The sequence below is a fragment of the Dinoponera quadriceps genome, unplaced genomic scaffold (genome assembly GCF_001313825.1).
Source record: "Dinoponera quadriceps isolate SergipeBrazil2010 unplaced genomic scaffold, ASM131382v1 scaffold2872, whole genome shotgun sequence".
Classification (NCBI taxonomy): Eukaryota; Metazoa; Arthropoda; class Insecta; order Hymenoptera; family Formicidae; genus Dinoponera; species Dinoponera quadriceps.
Window position 1 is genome coordinate 384,068 of NW_014556992.1, and position 18,203 is coordinate 402,270.

Below are 18,203 nucleotides of genomic sequence, written 5' to 3' on the forward strand. Positions count from 1 at the left end.
AAAAACACAATTTATCCTTTTCTAATTTCGTGGACGCGATAGACGCGGGAATGATTATGGCGCGAGATCACGGAATGTCAGGAGATAAAATCGAAGCTCCCCGTCGGTCGTGCATGCAGATTTTCTGCGAAGATCGTGCACGCGCGCACGTGCAGGATGGCCACCTAAGAAGACGACGTGCCAATTTCCGCATCAATCACCTGTCGTAAGGACGAGGCTGAGGAGAGTTTAAAGACTTGGCGCCGGCGAACCTACGTCAATATTTATTATTTGTGCGTCGCCATGGCGCAAGAAAATGCGCGTGTACGACGTGCACTTACTTTGACGATCCGTCGTGATTTTTTTGTTTCTTCATGATCTATTATATTTCGAAAGTTACGAACGGGATAATCTTCGCGAAAATTCACGGGTTATCTCTCGCGGGATAAAGGAGCATATTAAAATAGATAATCGCAGCATGGAAAAGTAACGATAAATCGATCATTTCGGCATAAATAAAATGGTGTCAACTCGAATGTATACATCAAAGCTCATAAAGACCTTATCGGCATGGTCTAATCCGCGGCCGCCAGCACTCGGTCAATTAAACCGGTAGAAAACGAGTTCCAACCGATCGAGCGAGAAAGTAGTTTCCATCGGCTGATCCATGCAACAGCTCGCGCGATACCGTTCGCGTTAATTTTGTCACCGGCTACGCCCACGCGCGAGATAAACGACCGTGTATGATATCGGAATTAAAGTAACACGAAATTTTAACGCGCCGCCCCGCCGGGCAAATCCGTAAATCGCCGCTCGAGCGGCGAAAATAGACACTCTCGCAACACCGGATTACTGTTATTATCGTTATAAATATCACACGTATACCGTGTTGCATGCCAAGCGAAATAAAATAATTTGTATGCACATGCGCGAGGATGTCTCGTTTCATTGGTGTGATCGTACCGATCTCTCGTGATCGAATGAGTGGCAAGTTAATTACCCGCATCGGCTTTTATATTGCACTCGTAATAATCGGAATCGCGCGTACCACCCGGCATATCTTCGTGGATATCGCTGGAAATTACTTAATAAAACCGGCATGCGCGAACCTTTCTCCACTATAAAATCAGGGCGAAACGAAAGTTTGAACATTCTCGCTTTAACGGCTGATTATCGTGCACGTAACCGATATTATACCACCACAGCGCTTCATTGTCCACTCGTATTTGCCGGATTAACCCGAAGATATTTCAATATTCCGGCGCAGGGCAAGTGAATATACCGAAAGGGCGAAGCATATCGCGCGATAATAATCGTTTTCCGTTTGCGAGATAATCATTTCCCGCTTTCCCCGTTTCTCGACGAAAAACTTCGGCTTAAGATCCCCCCCGTTGCATACAACGTCGATATAATTACGTAATGCAAACAACACAAAAGAAACACGGCTAGCCAGCACAAATGTTTTCACGTAAAGGGACTTTCACTGTACGATAAATCGCCATCGATGTAAGCACTCGCCAGAAGAATGTAAAAAGAGAATTTGGAAACTTCAGGAAATACATAAAACAAATACATGCATGTAGTATACAAATGTAGATATATAAAATAAAAATATAATGTATGTTTTTGAGGTCGATAAATACAAGCATAGATAAGCGTTTCTTCCCGATCCCAGAATAAATATTGTAGAGATTAAATTATGAGTTGCGGAGTGGGCGATATTTTAATAATATTTTCCCCAATTGAACTTGAAACATTTTCAAAATATACGTTTCGCACTGATAAAAACATAATGCAAGAAAATCGTAAACGCGAAAGCGGAAAGGATGAAGGGAGAAGACGGAGGGAATGAGACAGAGAAAGAGAGAGGGAGAGCTCATATCTCAATACTTGCGGAATGCCGTGAACTCGGGTTCAAGCTTTACGAGCGCGCTTACAGCTGGGTGCGTAGCGATATCGATTACTGGGAACACCAGCGCAATTACACAATGAAGTAGTAATGGCAATATCGGCGATAAACCTGATCGGCGCAACGCCGCGGTGGTTGGAGACCCGCTGTGTACGTATGAACTTCGGTCAAACGAGAGCCGCGGAATCATTGTAAATCGTACGATAAATCAATTATTTACGCACTACGCCGGGAGAAATGCGCAAACGCCGATGCGTAAGCGAAGAACGAAACGTGACTAAAAACATAGTGTACAGAGTATCTTATGGAGGATTCCGTGTCGAATATTATCACATTATTCGCCATTAGCAAGCGAATAAAATCGAGATAAATGTGTGTTTGAGTCAACGTCACATACATGACCATGAGAGAAAAGCATATCATCTTAAAAATTGTCTATAATTATCGGTTACGATTAACCGATTATCTATCAGAGAAAGAGAGAGAGAGAGAGATTTGCACAATAACAAGTTATTTATATCACCTATTACGACAAAAATTAATCGATGAGAAAAATATATTCACGTCGTGTTAGAGATATCTTATGCATCGTTGTGATTATTAATTTCTTTTAGAAATACGAAATCCTTCCTCTTCAAAAGGCCAATTATTTTGTTAACCATCTGGAATTTCACGAGATACATCGTGCAAGTTAATAGTGCACGCGCGCAAGCGACATTTGCGTATTCACGAAACTTTCCAAGTTTCCCCGCCAAATAAGGAGCACCGCGAGTGTATCTTGACATTTACTACACGCGATTATTTTTCTCACTTCATTGCGCAACGACACGCTCACGTCAGCGAAATTTAATTCCCCGTAGATTCGTGTGACCGGTAACGTCTTCGTAAATCAAGGTCCTTAACAAGGACGCACGCACAAATACAACCAAAAAAGGTCGGCGTCAGGAAGCTGCAAGACGCAAATACTCTTCAACGAGTCAGCGATGCCCAGTGAAACAACCGAAATTCACTTTGCTCTTTATCGACACTGTCAGCCTTCGACGACAAGTATTTCGTCGCGAAATTAACGTCCTATCGCACAGCCTTCAAATATTTTTAAACACGGGGGTTGCGGGAAGTGGATCAAGATCGTTTATTTTTATAGTTAATCGATGTATGTATAAAATCTCTATAAAAGAAAAATAAAAAATATCTTGAACCGAAATAATGACGAATGCATTTGCAAAACGCCAGATGCGGAAAACGTTTGCGAAATATATCGCGGAAGCGTTTTCAAAGTCAAGTAAAACGAGCTACTTGCCGCCTCTGCAAGATACCTGCACCTCCTTTTCTTCCACCACGATCTAACATGATTTATTCATACAGATCACACGTGAGAGGAGCGCGGTAACTTACCTGCCGCCTGCGCGAACAGTAACTTGCGCCTTTGCGCATATAACCCTGCCTTTCGTCACGTGTCGGGGAAACGCTCTCTTTATTATTTCCGGAAGAGCACGTAAACGTAACGGGGAGAGGTAAGGTGTATAAAATATGACCGAAGTCGTCGTGAGACCGGTCGTTCGACCGAACGAAACCAGTAGTAAGGTAAGCAATGAAAATAAAAGAAGAATGGACCATGGATGCACTTCAGACGCACCTGCGCCGCTTTCTCTCGCGATTTCCGAGGTGTCAACCTTAGCGGAAGGGTGCCTTTTATCGAGAGTCTAAACGAACAAACTGTTTTCTTTCTTCCTTCACATATTTGGCCGTGTGAAGTTGAAAATCGTCTCAGCTTAGACCGAGACCATCCATAAATTATACACTGTCCAGAAACGGCTTTTTATATACTTAAGCCTGATCCTGGGGCCTGCATAATTTTGTAACTTTAATTCCTCGTAGACTTTCATACAAATACATACCGACACGTCTCGGGTATTCTTGTACTCTACGTTTCGTCCGTTCGCATCGTTTCTTTTCATCACGCAGAACCATTATATATATGTTGCATCATTAAAATCGATTTTTATATATATATTCGTTAGCGCGTAATTAATCGTAAAAGCTCACAATGATAGGGAAAGGTGGTTTCGCGTAATTCAAGTGGAACGTTAATGCGAAGCTTTGCGAGGGACAACGCGTTTTCCGAGGAGACGGGAGATCGTCACGAGTGAACGGCGAAGCGAAGCAAGTGCTTCGAAGACTACCTCGCGAGCAAGACAGGGACATTTACGTCGAGTAGCGACCGTGAACGGCGGATATGTACAAATTCATGATACAGGGAACGTCCATTCGGTGGCCGAGCGAAGACAAAAGGCCTCTGCAATGGAGATGGCGATCAAATGGGAATGTTTTCATTTCGATGCAAATGTGCGACGCTCCAAGAGAAAGAGAGAAAGAGGGCGAGTGAAAAAAAGAGATATAACGATCGATGCGGGAGACTCTGCCGATACTTTGACGATAGCGCGATGCAGATGCGCAGGGAGGGGGAGATTGGAAACAAAGGAGAGCCGGGGAATTAAAATACACCCGCGAGCGCGCGATCGACGTAATCGCGAATGATCGCCCGGATAGCAGACGGAGATATGAGAGGACGTTGCGACTCCGATATACGCGAGAAAATCACAACGAAAAAGAGATGCACATGTGTGAAAATATGTGGTGAGCTTACGTACCCGAATAAAAAAGAACGAACGAGCGCGAATTCATCCCGTACGATCGATCCACCGAGTGTATAAACATCGCGATTTTAATTCGAACATATATAATCTACACACCGAAAAAAATTCGATTCGTGTAAAAGAACTTCTGTTGTCTGGGAAGCAAACCAACTCTTTATTGTAGGAACATAAAAATTCCTGCAGCAGGTTTCCATTCAGTCAACTGCTCTTGGTTACCTCAGTCGCGTTTTAATGCACGTAAATGTTCCAACGAATATTTTCGGTCTCGGTAACAGAGATATCGTTTTTCGATGCCTTCTGTTTCTGTTTAGTTTATTGTTCTGTTACACAAACTAAGATTTATACATACATATGACATATTGTTATTGTTACCTTTGTTACCTAAATAACAAAGAATATGGGTGACCAAACAGTAAAATAAAAAAACATTTTATACTTGTGTTAAAATCGGTCCTTGTTAAAATTATTTTATTAAATTTTTAACATATCCGTGTATTCATTTAACATATTGTATTTATGTTATCTTAATATATTTTGAGTTGAGTTGATATTCAACATGTATAAATACTAAAGTAAGTGTTTACACTTGTAAGTATTAAAATAATATATTCAATACTTCACAGTGTTGAGTAACATATTATGGATATTAATTTTGTGTTAATTTTTTTACATATTTGTTATATATTTTTATTATTTGTTACATATTGTTACATATTTTGGACCGGACATGTGTTGGGACATGTGAAAAATGTTAAATTTAACACAAAATTTTTTACTGCACAATCTCAGTGAAATTAATCATTTTTTTCTGTCAATGTACACTGTCGAGCTCAAAGTTGAAAATGAAATTATAACGGAATCGACCTAGGATCGACAAAGATGATGAAATTTTCAGTTCCTACTGACTGGCTATTTTTCGCATCCAATTTGCCGTACATCACTTGCATCGTGAGATTCCGAAAGATTTCAGATTCAATCGACACTATTACGACTAAGCAATGCTACAAATTCCCAAAATGTCCCGGAGCGTAGCTGAAAGAATATTTGGAAAACACGCGTCATATCGGCCAGAGCCACGGGGGCCTCAAGCTCCGACAATCGACGACAGACGTCCGTTCGGTGTCGATAACAAAAGAACAGGTTCAACGCTGAATCGAGGATTTTTCTACGGCCAGGTAAAGAATCGACGGATGCCGCGCGCGACGTGTCGAAGCCGCTCGTAAAAATCGAACTTTCTTGCTTTGGCGAGAGGGCTGCGACGGAAAAAAGCGCGAGGTCGTTAAACTCGACGTCAGGAGATCCCGCCGAACCCACATGGGAGACGCCGCGAAAAGAAATCTCACCCTCTCATCGTTGCCGCGTTCATTTTCCTCTCTCTCTCTCTCTCTCTCTGTTTGTTCTTTTATTATTTTTTTTTCACCTCACAAGACCGAAAGAAACGAGGGAGAAACGCGCGAGAGAGCAGTCGGACGTACATATTATACTTATCCGATTTCTCGCCAGAAATATACACAGACATGCGCGAGCGAAGAACCGGAGGAACTGCTATATCGTGCAACGTCCGACATTTTACCGCTATTTACTATGTTTTGTCACGGGGTTGCGTAACCCGTTACGAGAACGGAGCGTGTGCGAGATACGGAGAAAAAGTCGTTCGACGTATCTCAGAATTATTCGCTAAGATCGCGCGATACTTGGAAAAATTAGCGAGCAACTGTAGACTTCTTACGACGCGCAGTGAGGACGAGGAAAACGCGGCGGTAAAACGCAGTTGATAAAAAGAGCGCCATATTTCTCGTTTCCGATATAAAATTCCTTTAATGTTCTTAGTTTCTTAGAGCGGGGAATTAAAAGTTGCCCCGGCGGTGCGGGAAGAGATTTAGCTCCTTTTTCAGTCTTCGTCCGTGAACTAAACGAACGCGATGCGTAATCCGCAAAACGAAGGAAACACATGTTGCTATTGTGTTTCGATGCATTTCTGAAGAGCATTAATCGTCCTTTCAAGTGTAGATATGAAATTTCAAGAGAGCTTTCGTGTCTTGGCGACGTGTAATCGAATTTTATCGGAGTAGAATTGAAACTTTGTCCTCGTCGATCCCACGCTCGTTCGTTCGACGACAAATTAGATTTTATTGAACCCACTCTATAGTATGTAATGTCGCGGCTATCGTTGCGATTGATAACCACCAAACTCAATATCGCGTTTGCTTTGCTCTCGGCATATTGGTGATTTGTTTCAGGTCTCTTGGAGAGCTGCAGAGGAAACGTCAATAGCCTCGCGCTTTACACATTCAAAATGACAAGAGCCGCAGAATTGCATCCGATTTGTCAGTCATTGAATCTTGCTTGAAACGTCAATCATTTCTCGCTTTACGCATTGATGATTACATTAAGGAAAAAATCGAAGAGAAAATTGAAGAAAACTATAGTTTAAAAGAAAAGAGAGCGATAATAAATTAGATTAAATTAAAACAAACTGACGACACATTTTTTTTACCTGACAGGTTCCCCGCCTGTTTTGAGAGAGATCGAAAATTGAATCTGGCTCTGCTTTCTCTTCCCTCATAGTGATTTAACACTTAGCAGCATGTGACGAAAAGCGTGTGGAGTCCGCGTGAGGTCGAAACGAGAGCAATAGCATTCTCGTGGCACACACCGCGCACGTGCACCCGAGGGGATTAAATGCGACACTGCAAAATGCTTCGAGCCTCCACACCGGCTGATTGGTTTTTCGCGTTAGCCTTTTATAAAAAGTTCAAATTAAATTTAATCCGTTGAACGATGCACGTGAGCTGTCAATTTCACTAATGTTTCGAGAACGTGGCCCGAGAATCACTCGTCAACAGTGCACATTGATCATCTCTCTTTTCTTCGAAAAAATTGCCGCAATTTTCGGGACAGATTTTTACTTTTGCATAATCCATGAACGGATCACTTCTGAGCAATATTGTTATTTCGAGATATTATATATTTCTATAACGTTAACACACTAAAATTTATTCTCTATTGCAAAGATCGAACGAGACATGGTATCGATAACTCGCGTTATCAAACTTCAACCGACAAGAAACCGTCTACGATGAGTCGTACAATCGAATTCGTCCGGACGCCGAGAGAGAGAGAGAGAAAGAGAGTCGCGCAAATCTCTCCCATTCATTTACGAGCATGTAAACATTGTATGTACTCACCGCAAACGTTGAGCCAGCCCTCGACGCGGCAGGGATACTCCAGCTTCATCTTTGCCCTCGGACGTGGCTCGCGTGAAATCCAGGTCGCGATGACGCTCCTCCCTTGGCACCAACAGGTCGCACAACTGATCACACAAACCTCCGGCGTCTCCCGATTATCACTGAGAAACGATACCGCTAATCGCGCCGGCACACATTCTTCCGCGCGTGCGGAAGACGCGACGCGAGACGATCGCCCGTCTTTTTTCGCGCCTGTCTTCCCTCCTTGTCCGTCTCTCGTTTTATCACAGGTCCGCGACACGCGAGGTGACACGCGCAGACACGCGGATTCGGATATATCCCGAGAAGTCACAGCAACGAGTCGCGACACGGAGAGAAAGAGAGACTAAACGTCGGTCGGCCGGCCAGACAAACAAATAAACAAACGGACGGACGAACGAAAGGTCAAACCGAAGAATGTACGGACGAACGTGATTTGCGTACAGACGTAAGAAAAACGCACTCACGCGCGCACAGACGCGAAGCACACACGACGGCGAACAAATTCGAACTGAGAGCTGCCGCCGGTCCGCGTCCTCGCCGACCTTCCGTCTCTGTCGCGCGCGCACCCGCTCGCTCTTTCTCTCTTTCTACCTCGGTCTGTCTCCTTCTCTCCCTTTCACCCACCCTCGCTCTCGCTCGCTCCTTTCGCTCTCGTTGTCAGGTGGTCCTCGCTGCTGCTCGCCGTCTCGCCGACTCTCGCGTGCGTCTCGTCGCGCGTAATCGCCGGCCGTTGTCACTCGCGCAAATCGGACGCTTCGATCTCGATACCCCGACATCGCATCGCGTCACCCGCTCGTTACTTCCGAGGAGCTCCCATCACGTTGTGCCCATTCGCTCGCGGAAACGTATCGCCGCGCGATGCTACGTACCGCTATCGGAGCGGTATGCATACGCCGGGGTTGCGAAATACCGTAATCAGATAACGTTATTACGGACGACCCAGACGCGCGCGTAATCTCGTCCGTGGTAACCGGCGGAGTCCATATTTCTACTCCCGATACTTCGATACTACGTGATTCACTAATGATTCCCGTCGTTCCGACATACGATCGCGAATAATTGGCATGGTTAATGGTAAAAAAATACGGATTTAATCATGGGTTTTGTACATAACGTTGCATTTCGAGTGCTCGTCGATTAATTACATGACGGTACGTATCAGGGATGGTTTCGTTCAATTGTTCTTATGACTAGAAAGTGAAACTTTCAAATTCAAATTACGCGTTTAACAGCATCGGATGTTATTTTTACCTTTCGCATCTGATTGGAAGGAAGAGGGAGCACGTGACCTTGTCCCTTGAATTTATATTCATCGCTTATCGCGAGGTGCGCGATATATGCAACTTGTTAACACTTTCATATTTTCTTAAGAAACCGAATAATGATAAAGTAGCTTTAAATTTACATATGGTATTTGAACTCGAAGCAAGTGGTAATATCGTTAGGTAAAGTAGATTAAAGATTTAAATCACTCTGTCGCAAGTGGTAATCAAGCTGCGCTTTCTATATTTGATATTCTCCTTCGAAAATTTTCTTTCTTCCCCTTCCCCTCGATTTCTGAATATATATTTATATTATATTATACCTACTTCAAGCACAGAAACTATAATATAGGTGGTCTGCTCTATTCAGTTGCACTTTTTGTACCTTCTCTCAGTTCTTGTCCTCGGTTTTTGTCCTCTCAAAGCTCGAAGATACATTTATCTCATTCAGATCACTAGAAGTGCAGTACATTATCATTAAATAAGTAATATAACAAATCTATTGCAGTTGGAAGCAAAGTACTTAAAATTATACTTACAACAAAATAAATATACGTTTTAGTATTTGGCGAGAGACTGTGAGAAGATAAAATCAAGAAAAGTGTACGAAGTGCAGAGGAGAGGAGCAGTAAGCTCCTTCGTGACAAACGGAGCGAGCGACGCGCGTAATGCGCAGGTGCCGATCGAAGTAGTTTCAGCGCCCGCCGGACGCAATTCGGAGATCGTATCGCCATCTGGCGAGCGGGCCAGCAGTCAGTCCTGGCAAAATGGCGCTCAAGGCACAAGTCGGTCAGAGTGAGTAGCGTAAAAATACGTTAATTTCGTGTTGCTTTCGCGTCTGCCTGTAAACATCGTCACTCGGCGTCGTCGGCCGACTTACGGGATATCCCGATCGCGCCAATCTCGTACCTGTCGATCTTCGTCGCGCGAAGAAATCGATTTCAAATTGGGCGTACGCGCCCCCGATGATTTCATCGGATGGGACGATCAGGCGACCACAGAAACGTCAAACGTCGGAACGCTGTGGAACGCGTTTGAATCTCGTGGATCTTCCTGGCGATGAGTTCGGGCCAGGATCCGACTTCGGCGCGACGACGACGAGCTCGATTGTCGACTCCGCGGGCTACGGGAGATCGTATCTCGCTTCGGTGATCGCATGTGTCAGCTATCACGCGTAAACATATAGATCGCCCTTGTTATCACATATCCGGCGAAATCAGCAAATTTTATCCCGCCGAAGTTACAATGATTGGAGACATTCGCAACGACGATCTGCCGAGTGTCGAGTCGCGATTGTCGGCCAAATGTGTCACTGTGAGACGTGGGAAACGTGACGATTATTTCCGCGTCTGTACTCGCGATGATCTTCGCAGAATATGCCGATCAATGCCGTCGACGCAGCGAAAAATTGCGCGTTCTCTTGATTAACGTGATCACGCGAAATGCTTGTCGAACGAACGCCGCTGCCTCATGCGTTATCGCTCGTGGTTCATAGGCGATACTCTATCCTGAGAGTGACTGTTGCTCTTCCGAAGTGATTCATCCGTGTTACCATGGGACGCTTTTCTGAAACGCGGTAAGCTGATCAGAGATGCGCGCTTTACTCGCGAGCGCGAATTTCACTCGCCGCGGAATACCCGTCATCGATCTTCCATTAAAAACTACCCGCTCGCAAAATCAATGCGCACGTCTTCTTCGCGTTGCATGTAATTCATAATTAGTACAATGTTATTAACAAACGCAAGGAATATAGTGTATTGTCGATATATTAAAGTCATGTCCACAAGTATTATCATTATCGTTGAAAATATTTAACGAAAAAAATGCTATTCATTCGCGTTTTCTATCAGTTTGAAAAATTCGGCGGTGATTACAAACTAATTAATTATCATGTGATCCCAATATGAACTGCCTGTTTACTTCCCAAGTCAATTAATTCGATAATTCCGATTGTTTTTCCACGCCATTAAACCGCGTCGAAGATCACCGAGTGTGGTCTTTCGGATAAAAGGATCGAGGAAGATCTTTTTCATCTGAATATGCAGATTCTTCCGCTGACGAAAACGTCGGAAACGGGATTTGCGGTCTCGTTGATACGCGCCTGAATGTAGTGACGTCACCTCTCCGTAAAGACGATCAATATACGTTAGAGCGTCAAAGGACTTCTTAGCGGCTCTCGATCCGCCCGCCAACGATGTTAATGTCGATGATTAATTGTCGACGATTCGCCGATGACTGCGAATTACGTTTACTCGCGTTGTAGTCAATGGCGTTACGATTAACATTTTCGCGAGTTGGTTCTTCGCCTCATCGAGTCTACTCATAAATTTTCATGATTTCTTGAATGAGGTCCTACTACAGGAGATGAATTCACTTGATTTATTGAATTCAATGGGATTGTGTTACTCGAAAGAGAAACCGTGTTTAACAGACATTGGGATAATATTTCTTAATCTGTATATTTAACCCTTTGCACTCGAGGGCTCCGGAGCGGAGCCATTTAAAATTTGTCTTCAAACTCGAGGGCTATGGAGACAATGCAAATAACTTTCAGTTCATAACATAAGGACAAAGACAAAGACAAATCGTAAAAACTATTGTGTATAAGATATTCCGCTCTTGTTATTTGCATTGTCTCCATAGCGGAGCCCTCGAGTTTGAAGACAAATTTTAAATGGCCCCGCTCCAGAGCCCTCGAGTGCAAAGGGTTAATAATCACTACATTTCTCCAAAAACTATCATTTTCTTCTGAATATTTGTTGATCCGAGTCAGATAAAAATATGTAATTAATTATTAAAATACACGGTAAAAAAATCTTGTGTTAAATTTAATACATTTTCACATGTCCCAAACGGATCATTCAAATTTTTGTGTTAATTTAACATAAGATGAATATCTTGAAAAGTAACACTAATATTATGTCAAAATTAACATATAATTAACATATAATTAAATGTAAAATTAATTAATCGATATGGAAGTTTAAAATGTGTTATTTTAATACCTACACATATCGACACGACACAAAATTGAGATAACATAAACACAATATGTTTAATTAACATACGGATATGTTAAAAATTGAACACAAAAATTTTAACAAAGATCGATTTTACAAATACAAAATGTTTTACTGCGTATTTATCCTTTAATATATGTTCTTCTCTTGTTAAAGCGCGATATTAAATATTACGTTATAATTAGAGGAAAAAATATCCGACGAATCACCATTTATTATAGAATAAGCTATAAATTGCAATGTTTAAAATATCATATCCGGAATATTTCACGATAGATAAAATCAACCGTTGCATCAATTATTCGCTCATTATTTTATCGATCTCTCTAGATAAATTATTATTAATTTGAAATCCCTGTTAAATCGCTTCGACCGAGGATACTTTTTAAGAGCACCGTTTTTCCACGTTAAATTCGCAACACCAACGAAAAATCAATCATTCACTAATTACGGATCCTTTCACGTCGCAGAGATTATGAATGAGGTGATTAAGCAGAAGAAGAAGACAGCAGGTGGGGTAGAATGGCGGATTCTGGTGGTGGATCAGCTGGCGATGAGGATGGTGTCGGCGTGCTGCAAGATGCACGACATCAGCGCTCAGGGCATTACCTTGGTGGAGGACATCAACAAGAAGCGCGAACCCTTGCCGACGATGGAGGCGATCTACCTCATCACGCCGTGCAACCCGTCGGTGCAGAAGCTGATCGACGATTTCAGTAATCCAACGAGAACCACCTACAAGGTCGCCCATGTGTACTTCACCGAAGGTATCTGTTGCGACTGATGTCTCCCCTCCCCGTCTCTAAGGATCAACGTATCCTCCAACCCCCGATGATGAATCCGAACGGTCCGAATCGTCTCTCCAGCGAGGGGAGTAATTCGTATTAATTTTCAGTGGCATTCGTTAAAATAGATAATCTAATGAAAGTATCATGAAAAAACGGAATGTTGAATGTTTAATGGGAATGCATTTGTGGGACTCTTCTCGTAAAATCGACGCTTTCTCGCTGAAAATTCCGATCGAACGCCACTGTAACTTCGCCAGTTGTTATATCCGGAATTCGCAGCATGAGGATTATCCGTCGGTAGTCCACGGTCTGTAAAATTGAATCTCTGTCGGAACATCCGCCCCGGGATTGACTCTATGTTAACACTCGAACGGTCCGATCCTTCAACTGAGGATTTCTGCTGAACTCGAAGTACTCAGTATATTTCTTTGCAGCGTGCCCCGACGAGTTGTTCAAAGAATTGTGTCACTCGCTGGTAGCTAAGCACATAAAGACACTAAAAGAGATCAACATCGCTTTCATACCGTACGAAGAGCAGGTAAAGCAACGAACGTTATGAGAAGAACAATGTTTCAGCGTTTCTTCGTGGTGGCGGGCACGTACACATCTACAAGCGTACACCCACTCACACACACACACACATAGACGAAACAACACAATTGAACACTATTTTTCGTCACGTGTCTATCTGTGTTCACTTTTCGGTCTCTAATCACGTGAAAATCTAATAATCGCACGCGGGCCACAGTCACGGATAACAATCGATACGACGTTAACGCGACGTAAACCTCCTCTCACCCTCACCCGCGTTCCCCGATCCTCCAACAATGACCCACGAACGAGCACATACTAATAATCAGAATGCATTCATGCTTGCACTCGACCAGTATGCCCGGAGGAGCTGTTCAATGAACTCTGCAAGTCTCTCGCCGCTAAAAAGATCAAAACCCTCAAAGAGATCAACATCGCATTCCTGCCGTACGAATCGCAGGTGACGACCAAACGGAGAATAGAGAAACAAACGAAAGAGAAAGAAAAAATAGAAAAAAAAGACAAAAAGAAGAACCAAGTAGTAGATGCCTATAGTATAGAGCTATAGAAAAGATCGCGAAAGATCCGTCGACTCGCCGGTCTTTTTACAGACTTTAGAGATCTCGCTGCTTTTTTCGCGAATCGTCGGTTTGTTTTTTACGTTGCGAAAGGCCGGACTCGTCTCTCTCTCTCGCTTTCGCTCTTGCTCTTTCATTTCGCGGAAAATCCGCGTAGAGTTAGCGCCTCGCACCGCCACCGGTTTTTCTTCTCGATCTCTGGCAGATAGCGTTGTCTCGTCGTATTTTGCCACGCACGGTTACCCGATTTCGCTGCTTTCTGGACTTCGCTACTAATTATTGGCATGCTTAACTTATACTTTGCATCTTAAGTATGATACGAAACTTTGCAATTGGCTTCTCATCGCCTCGCTGAACGCGGCCGGAACATCGTTGTTGATCCCAATTCTCGATTTAGGTCTTCTCGTTGGACTCGCGCGAAACTTTTGCCTGCTTTTATAACCCGTCTTTCTTCAACCTGAGACCAGCCAACATGGAGCGCATCGCCGAGCAGATTGCGACGCTTTGCGCCACTCTCGGGGAATATCCGTCGGTCAGATATCGAAGGTAATTTTGTGATTTCGAGTTCTTGCAAATTGTAAATTTGCAAATTGCGAGTTGCGCAAACGCGATTGAAGTAAAACTGTTGCCATGTCTTCTTACGGTTACTTATTTGCTAAACACAATACTGAGTTCCTTCGGGAATGTTAAATAAATATTGAATGTGCCACAGTGACTTCGACCGCAATGTCGAGCTGGCTCAGTTGGTGCAGCAGAAACTGGACGCGTACAAGGCTGATGAGCCGACCATGGGAGAGGGTCCTGAGAAATCACGTTCTCAGCTACTAATCTTGGACAGAGGATTCGATTGTGTCTCACCTTTGTTGCACGAACTGACGTTACAGGCCATGGCGTACGATCTGTTGGACATCGACAATGATGTCTACAGGTAAAGGTGGTTTCATAATTCGCGCATTTGCGGATTTAAAACGATTGTCTAATATGGCAATGACATCGAACAGGTTCGAAGCGTCAGCAGGACAGGAGAAGGAAGTCCTGTTAGACGAGAACGACGACTTGTGGGTGGAGCTCAGGCATCAACATATCGCCGTGGTGTCTCAGTACGTATGGACACAAGTTCCGAATTTTCCCCGAGACCGTTGACTACTCATGGAAGGAATGTAAAAGTAAACTTTCTCGTCTCTTGCAGGAACGTGACTAAAAACTTGAAGAAGTTCACAGAATCAAAAAGGATGCCGCAGGGTGACAAGCAGAGTATGCGAGACCTATCGCAGATGATCAAAAAGATGCCGCAGTATCAAAAAGAATTGAGCAAATACGCTACGCATTTGCAACTAGCCGAGGACTGCATGAAGCGTTATCAAGGAAACGTAGATAAGCTCTGCAAAGTGGAGCAGGTAAGTGATATCTCGACAGTGCCGCCAGTATTGAAACCTACCTGGCAAAATGTACTTTTCAAATCACGTTTTCTTGATTACGCGCCTTCCAGGATCTGGCCATGGGCACCGACGCGGAAGGCGAGCGCATCAAGGACCACATGAGAAACATCACACCGATCCTCCTCGATCAGACAGTGCATCACTTGGACAAGTTACGCATCATCTCTCTTTACGTCATCAGTAAAAACGGCATCACCGACGAGAATTTGAATCGGCTGGTTCATCACGCCCAAGTATCCGTCGACGATAAGCAGACTATCGTCAACATGGCGAATCTCGGTATCAACGTTGTTGTGGAAGTAAGCTCGAGATCTGTGCGCATTTCATCGCGGAATATTTTTAACGACTCCGTGTCTCTATGCTATCATCTCCCGTCCGCAGGGTAATCGCAAGAAGCTGTACACAGTGCAGCGTAAGGAAAGAATCACAGAGCAGACTTATCAGATGAGCCGTTGGACGCCGATCATCAAGGACATCATGGAGGATTCCATCGAAGACAAACTTGATTCGAAACATTTCCCCTTTCTCGCTGGACGCGCGGCCAGTTCAGGATATCATGCACCAACCAGGTATATTATAATAACATATATATATATATAAAATGTTATAACAACGGTTTGTAACGAACTTCCTACGTTCGTTAATTCAATAAAGAGTACATAAATAAGATTCTCGGGATATATAATCCTTGAGTAATTGAAAGAAGCTAATAAGAGCCGGCATTGGTAATCGGTGAAATTAAAAAATGATTTGTTATACAAAGTCGATGAATCTAATGTTCAAACCTTTCGGTCGTAGATTTCGATCTTCTTCAGTGAAAATTACTATCAATAGTTTTGATCAACTTTGTAAGTGAAATTTTTCTTAATTTCACAACTAATTTCTAATTCCGGTTTTTATTGATCCCTTCCAATTGCTCCGTTAATTTAACTTCTCGAAATAACAATACACACATTTGCAGCGCACGATACGGTCACTGGCACAAAGACAAAGCCCAACAGACCATCAAGAACGTTCCCCGGCTGATCGTCTTCATAGTTGGCGGAGTATGCTTCTCCGAGATACGATGCGCTTACGAGGTGACAAACGCTTTGAAAAACTGGGAGGTCATAATCGGTAAGGATGATCCTGCGACACCCAACTTTCAAAATTGAAGAGCAGCTCATATAATTGACAAGTTCACTATCGTTAATATCCGCTCACTGTAGGCTCGTCCCATATCATCACGCCGAAGTCGTTCCTGAACGACCTGAGCAAGCTGCACGTCTAAGCTGCCGCATAGACTGAGGAACCAACGACATTCCCGCACTCCTACTTTGCCATTAGCTTCGACTCCATCAGTAATACCAGCTATGAAGTCATCAATGATCTCGAGCACGAAATTAGCATACAAACCGAGCAAACGAACGTCAATTCTTCGAGCGAGAGCGCCTCGTTCCGGGCGGAAACGCCGAGAAGCGTACGGGAGGTGTGTCCTCTCGACGCGACGCAATTTTGTCAGTCGGCTAACAATGAAAGTATTCGTGTATTAGTCAAGCACGAGGGATCTTGATCCGAAAGGTTATCTAGAATCAAGTGCCTGCGCGAATACATAGTCACCGGAGATCGCATGAAGACACAACGTTGGCAATACTGATGCAGGTCGCGCGAAGGTGTGCAACGATACGACGAGCTCGCGGTCGAGCCTCCGGCGGAGTTCCAGAAGAGAGACGTGTTTGCACGCGCGCGTATCGCACCGCCCTTTGTCGGTAATAAGGGAGGGAACTCGCGCGCGGAGGAATTTCTGTGTCGTAGAGGAGGATCGTGATATCCCTGTACATTTCTCGTTATTATTATTAGCGTTTCGTTACCCTCCGCTCCATCGTTGAGAGACTCACCGGCACCACAGATCCGAGTTGGCATTTTCAAAACTCATAGCTCGTTTATGCCCGGTATTACCGAGCCCGAAGTAATCGATTCTGTCACGATTAAGAGACAGTATCGGGCCGTAACACAGCGTTCGCCTCGCACTTCTCCCCAAAGACCTCATCGCCGGCACGGTAACGACGAACGCCACGTTATTTATTCGATAATGTTATTTTCTCGGAATCGTGTAATAGTTAGCGTACACTGAATGTAAAATAAAATTGCTAGATGTACGAACCCGATCTTGTTGATGAACGCTTGTTCTTTCTTCGTTTACTCGCTTAGCTGTATCTCGATAGTTCTGTGCAATACGCGTCTCTGATTTCAAGTAGCCGATCACCGGTTCCGAACGCTATGTACAACCATCTACACATACACATACATACATACATCATACACAAGTACGCACACATACAGTTCCGACGTAATTTCCACGTACGCCGTTTCCACGTATAGAATATATTCACGATATATGATATTCACATGGCTCTTTCTCTCCCTCTCTCTCTCTCTCTCTCTTTCTCTTTGACAAACTTCACTAATGACGATTTTACTTCCGTTGAATGTAGTTACAGACGCAGTTGTGATGTCAATATGTACTTGTGTGTCGTAAGGTCTACCGCAATATCGAACAGCAATCGTTCCGCGACTGCGTGCGTGTGATGGAGGAGCGCGCTTTCGATTGAGAAGCTTGCGCTTCACGACGAACGATATAACAGTGGTAATAATTATTGATGTGATGTCAATAAATGTTGCGATTCATTAGCGGGGAGATTATTACAAAGTTAAACGATATTTATAGAGAGTATATCCTGTTGCATATATATATGTATGTATGTAGATTATAGCTCCGAACGAAGTGTTCTGCTTATAAAGGCCTACGATGTGCTCTATTTGCCGTCTAT

The 18,203-nt window shown here is 43.7% G+C and overlaps 2 protein-coding genes across 4 annotated transcripts in view; one reads left to right on the forward strand and one right to left on the reverse strand.

Annotated features, from left to right (window-relative positions):
• Positions 1–8,317, reverse strand: part of LOC106748525 (probable Ras GTPase-activating protein) — a 339,617-nt gene extending 331,300 nt beyond the window's left edge. The window contains exon 1 of the mRNA XM_014627168.1: positions 7,734–8,317. Within this exon, the coding sequence (XP_014482654.1) occupies positions 7,734–7,782 (49 nt within the window). The 5' untranslated portion in view covers positions 7,783–8,317. The remainder of the gene's footprint in view (positions 1–7,733) is intronic.
• Positions 8,318–9,753: 1,436 nt separating this feature from the next.
• Positions 9,754–18,191, forward strand: LOC106748531 (protein ROP). Of its 3 annotated transcripts, XM_014627177.1 has the most exons (12): positions 9,815–9,832; positions 10,533–10,613; positions 12,528–12,824; positions 13,280–13,383; positions 14,352–14,500; positions 14,667–14,882; positions 14,956–15,054; positions 15,144–15,351; positions 15,444–15,692; positions 15,775–15,962; positions 16,355–16,509; positions 16,602–18,191. In XM_014627177.1, the coding sequence occupies exons 3-12, from the start codon at positions 12,533–12,535 to the stop codon at positions 16,661–16,663; spliced, it is 1,722 nt and encodes a 573-aa protein (XP_014482663.1). In that variant the 5' UTR covers positions 9,815–9,832; positions 10,533–10,613; positions 12,528–12,532; the 3' UTR covers positions 16,664–18,191. The 3 variants fall into 3 exon arrangements, with proteins under 3 accessions (XP_014482662.1, XP_014482661.1, XP_014482663.1); XM_014627176.1 differs by lacking the exons at positions 10,533–10,613; positions 13,280–13,383 and adding an exon at positions 13,733–13,836 and having other exon boundaries at positions 9,754–9,832; XM_014627175.1 differs by lacking the exon at positions 10,533–10,613 and having other exon boundaries at positions 9,755–9,832.
• The last annotated feature ends 12 nt before the right edge of the window (positions 18,192–18,203 follow it).

Bases quoted from the DNA above. Each gene is read 5' to 3' on its own strand.
- LOC106748531 (XM_014627176.1), top strand. From the start codon at position 9,805: ATGGCGCTCAAGGCACAAGTCGGTCAGA. The intron at 9,833-12,527 runs GTGAGTAGCGTA...TTCACGTCGCAG, and splicing joins CAAGGCACAAGTCGGTCAGA to AGATTATGAATGAGGTGATT. The intron at 14,501-14,666 runs GTAATTTTGTGA...AATGTGCCACAG, and splicing joins CCGTCGGTCAGATATCGAAG to TGACTTCGACCGCAATGTCG.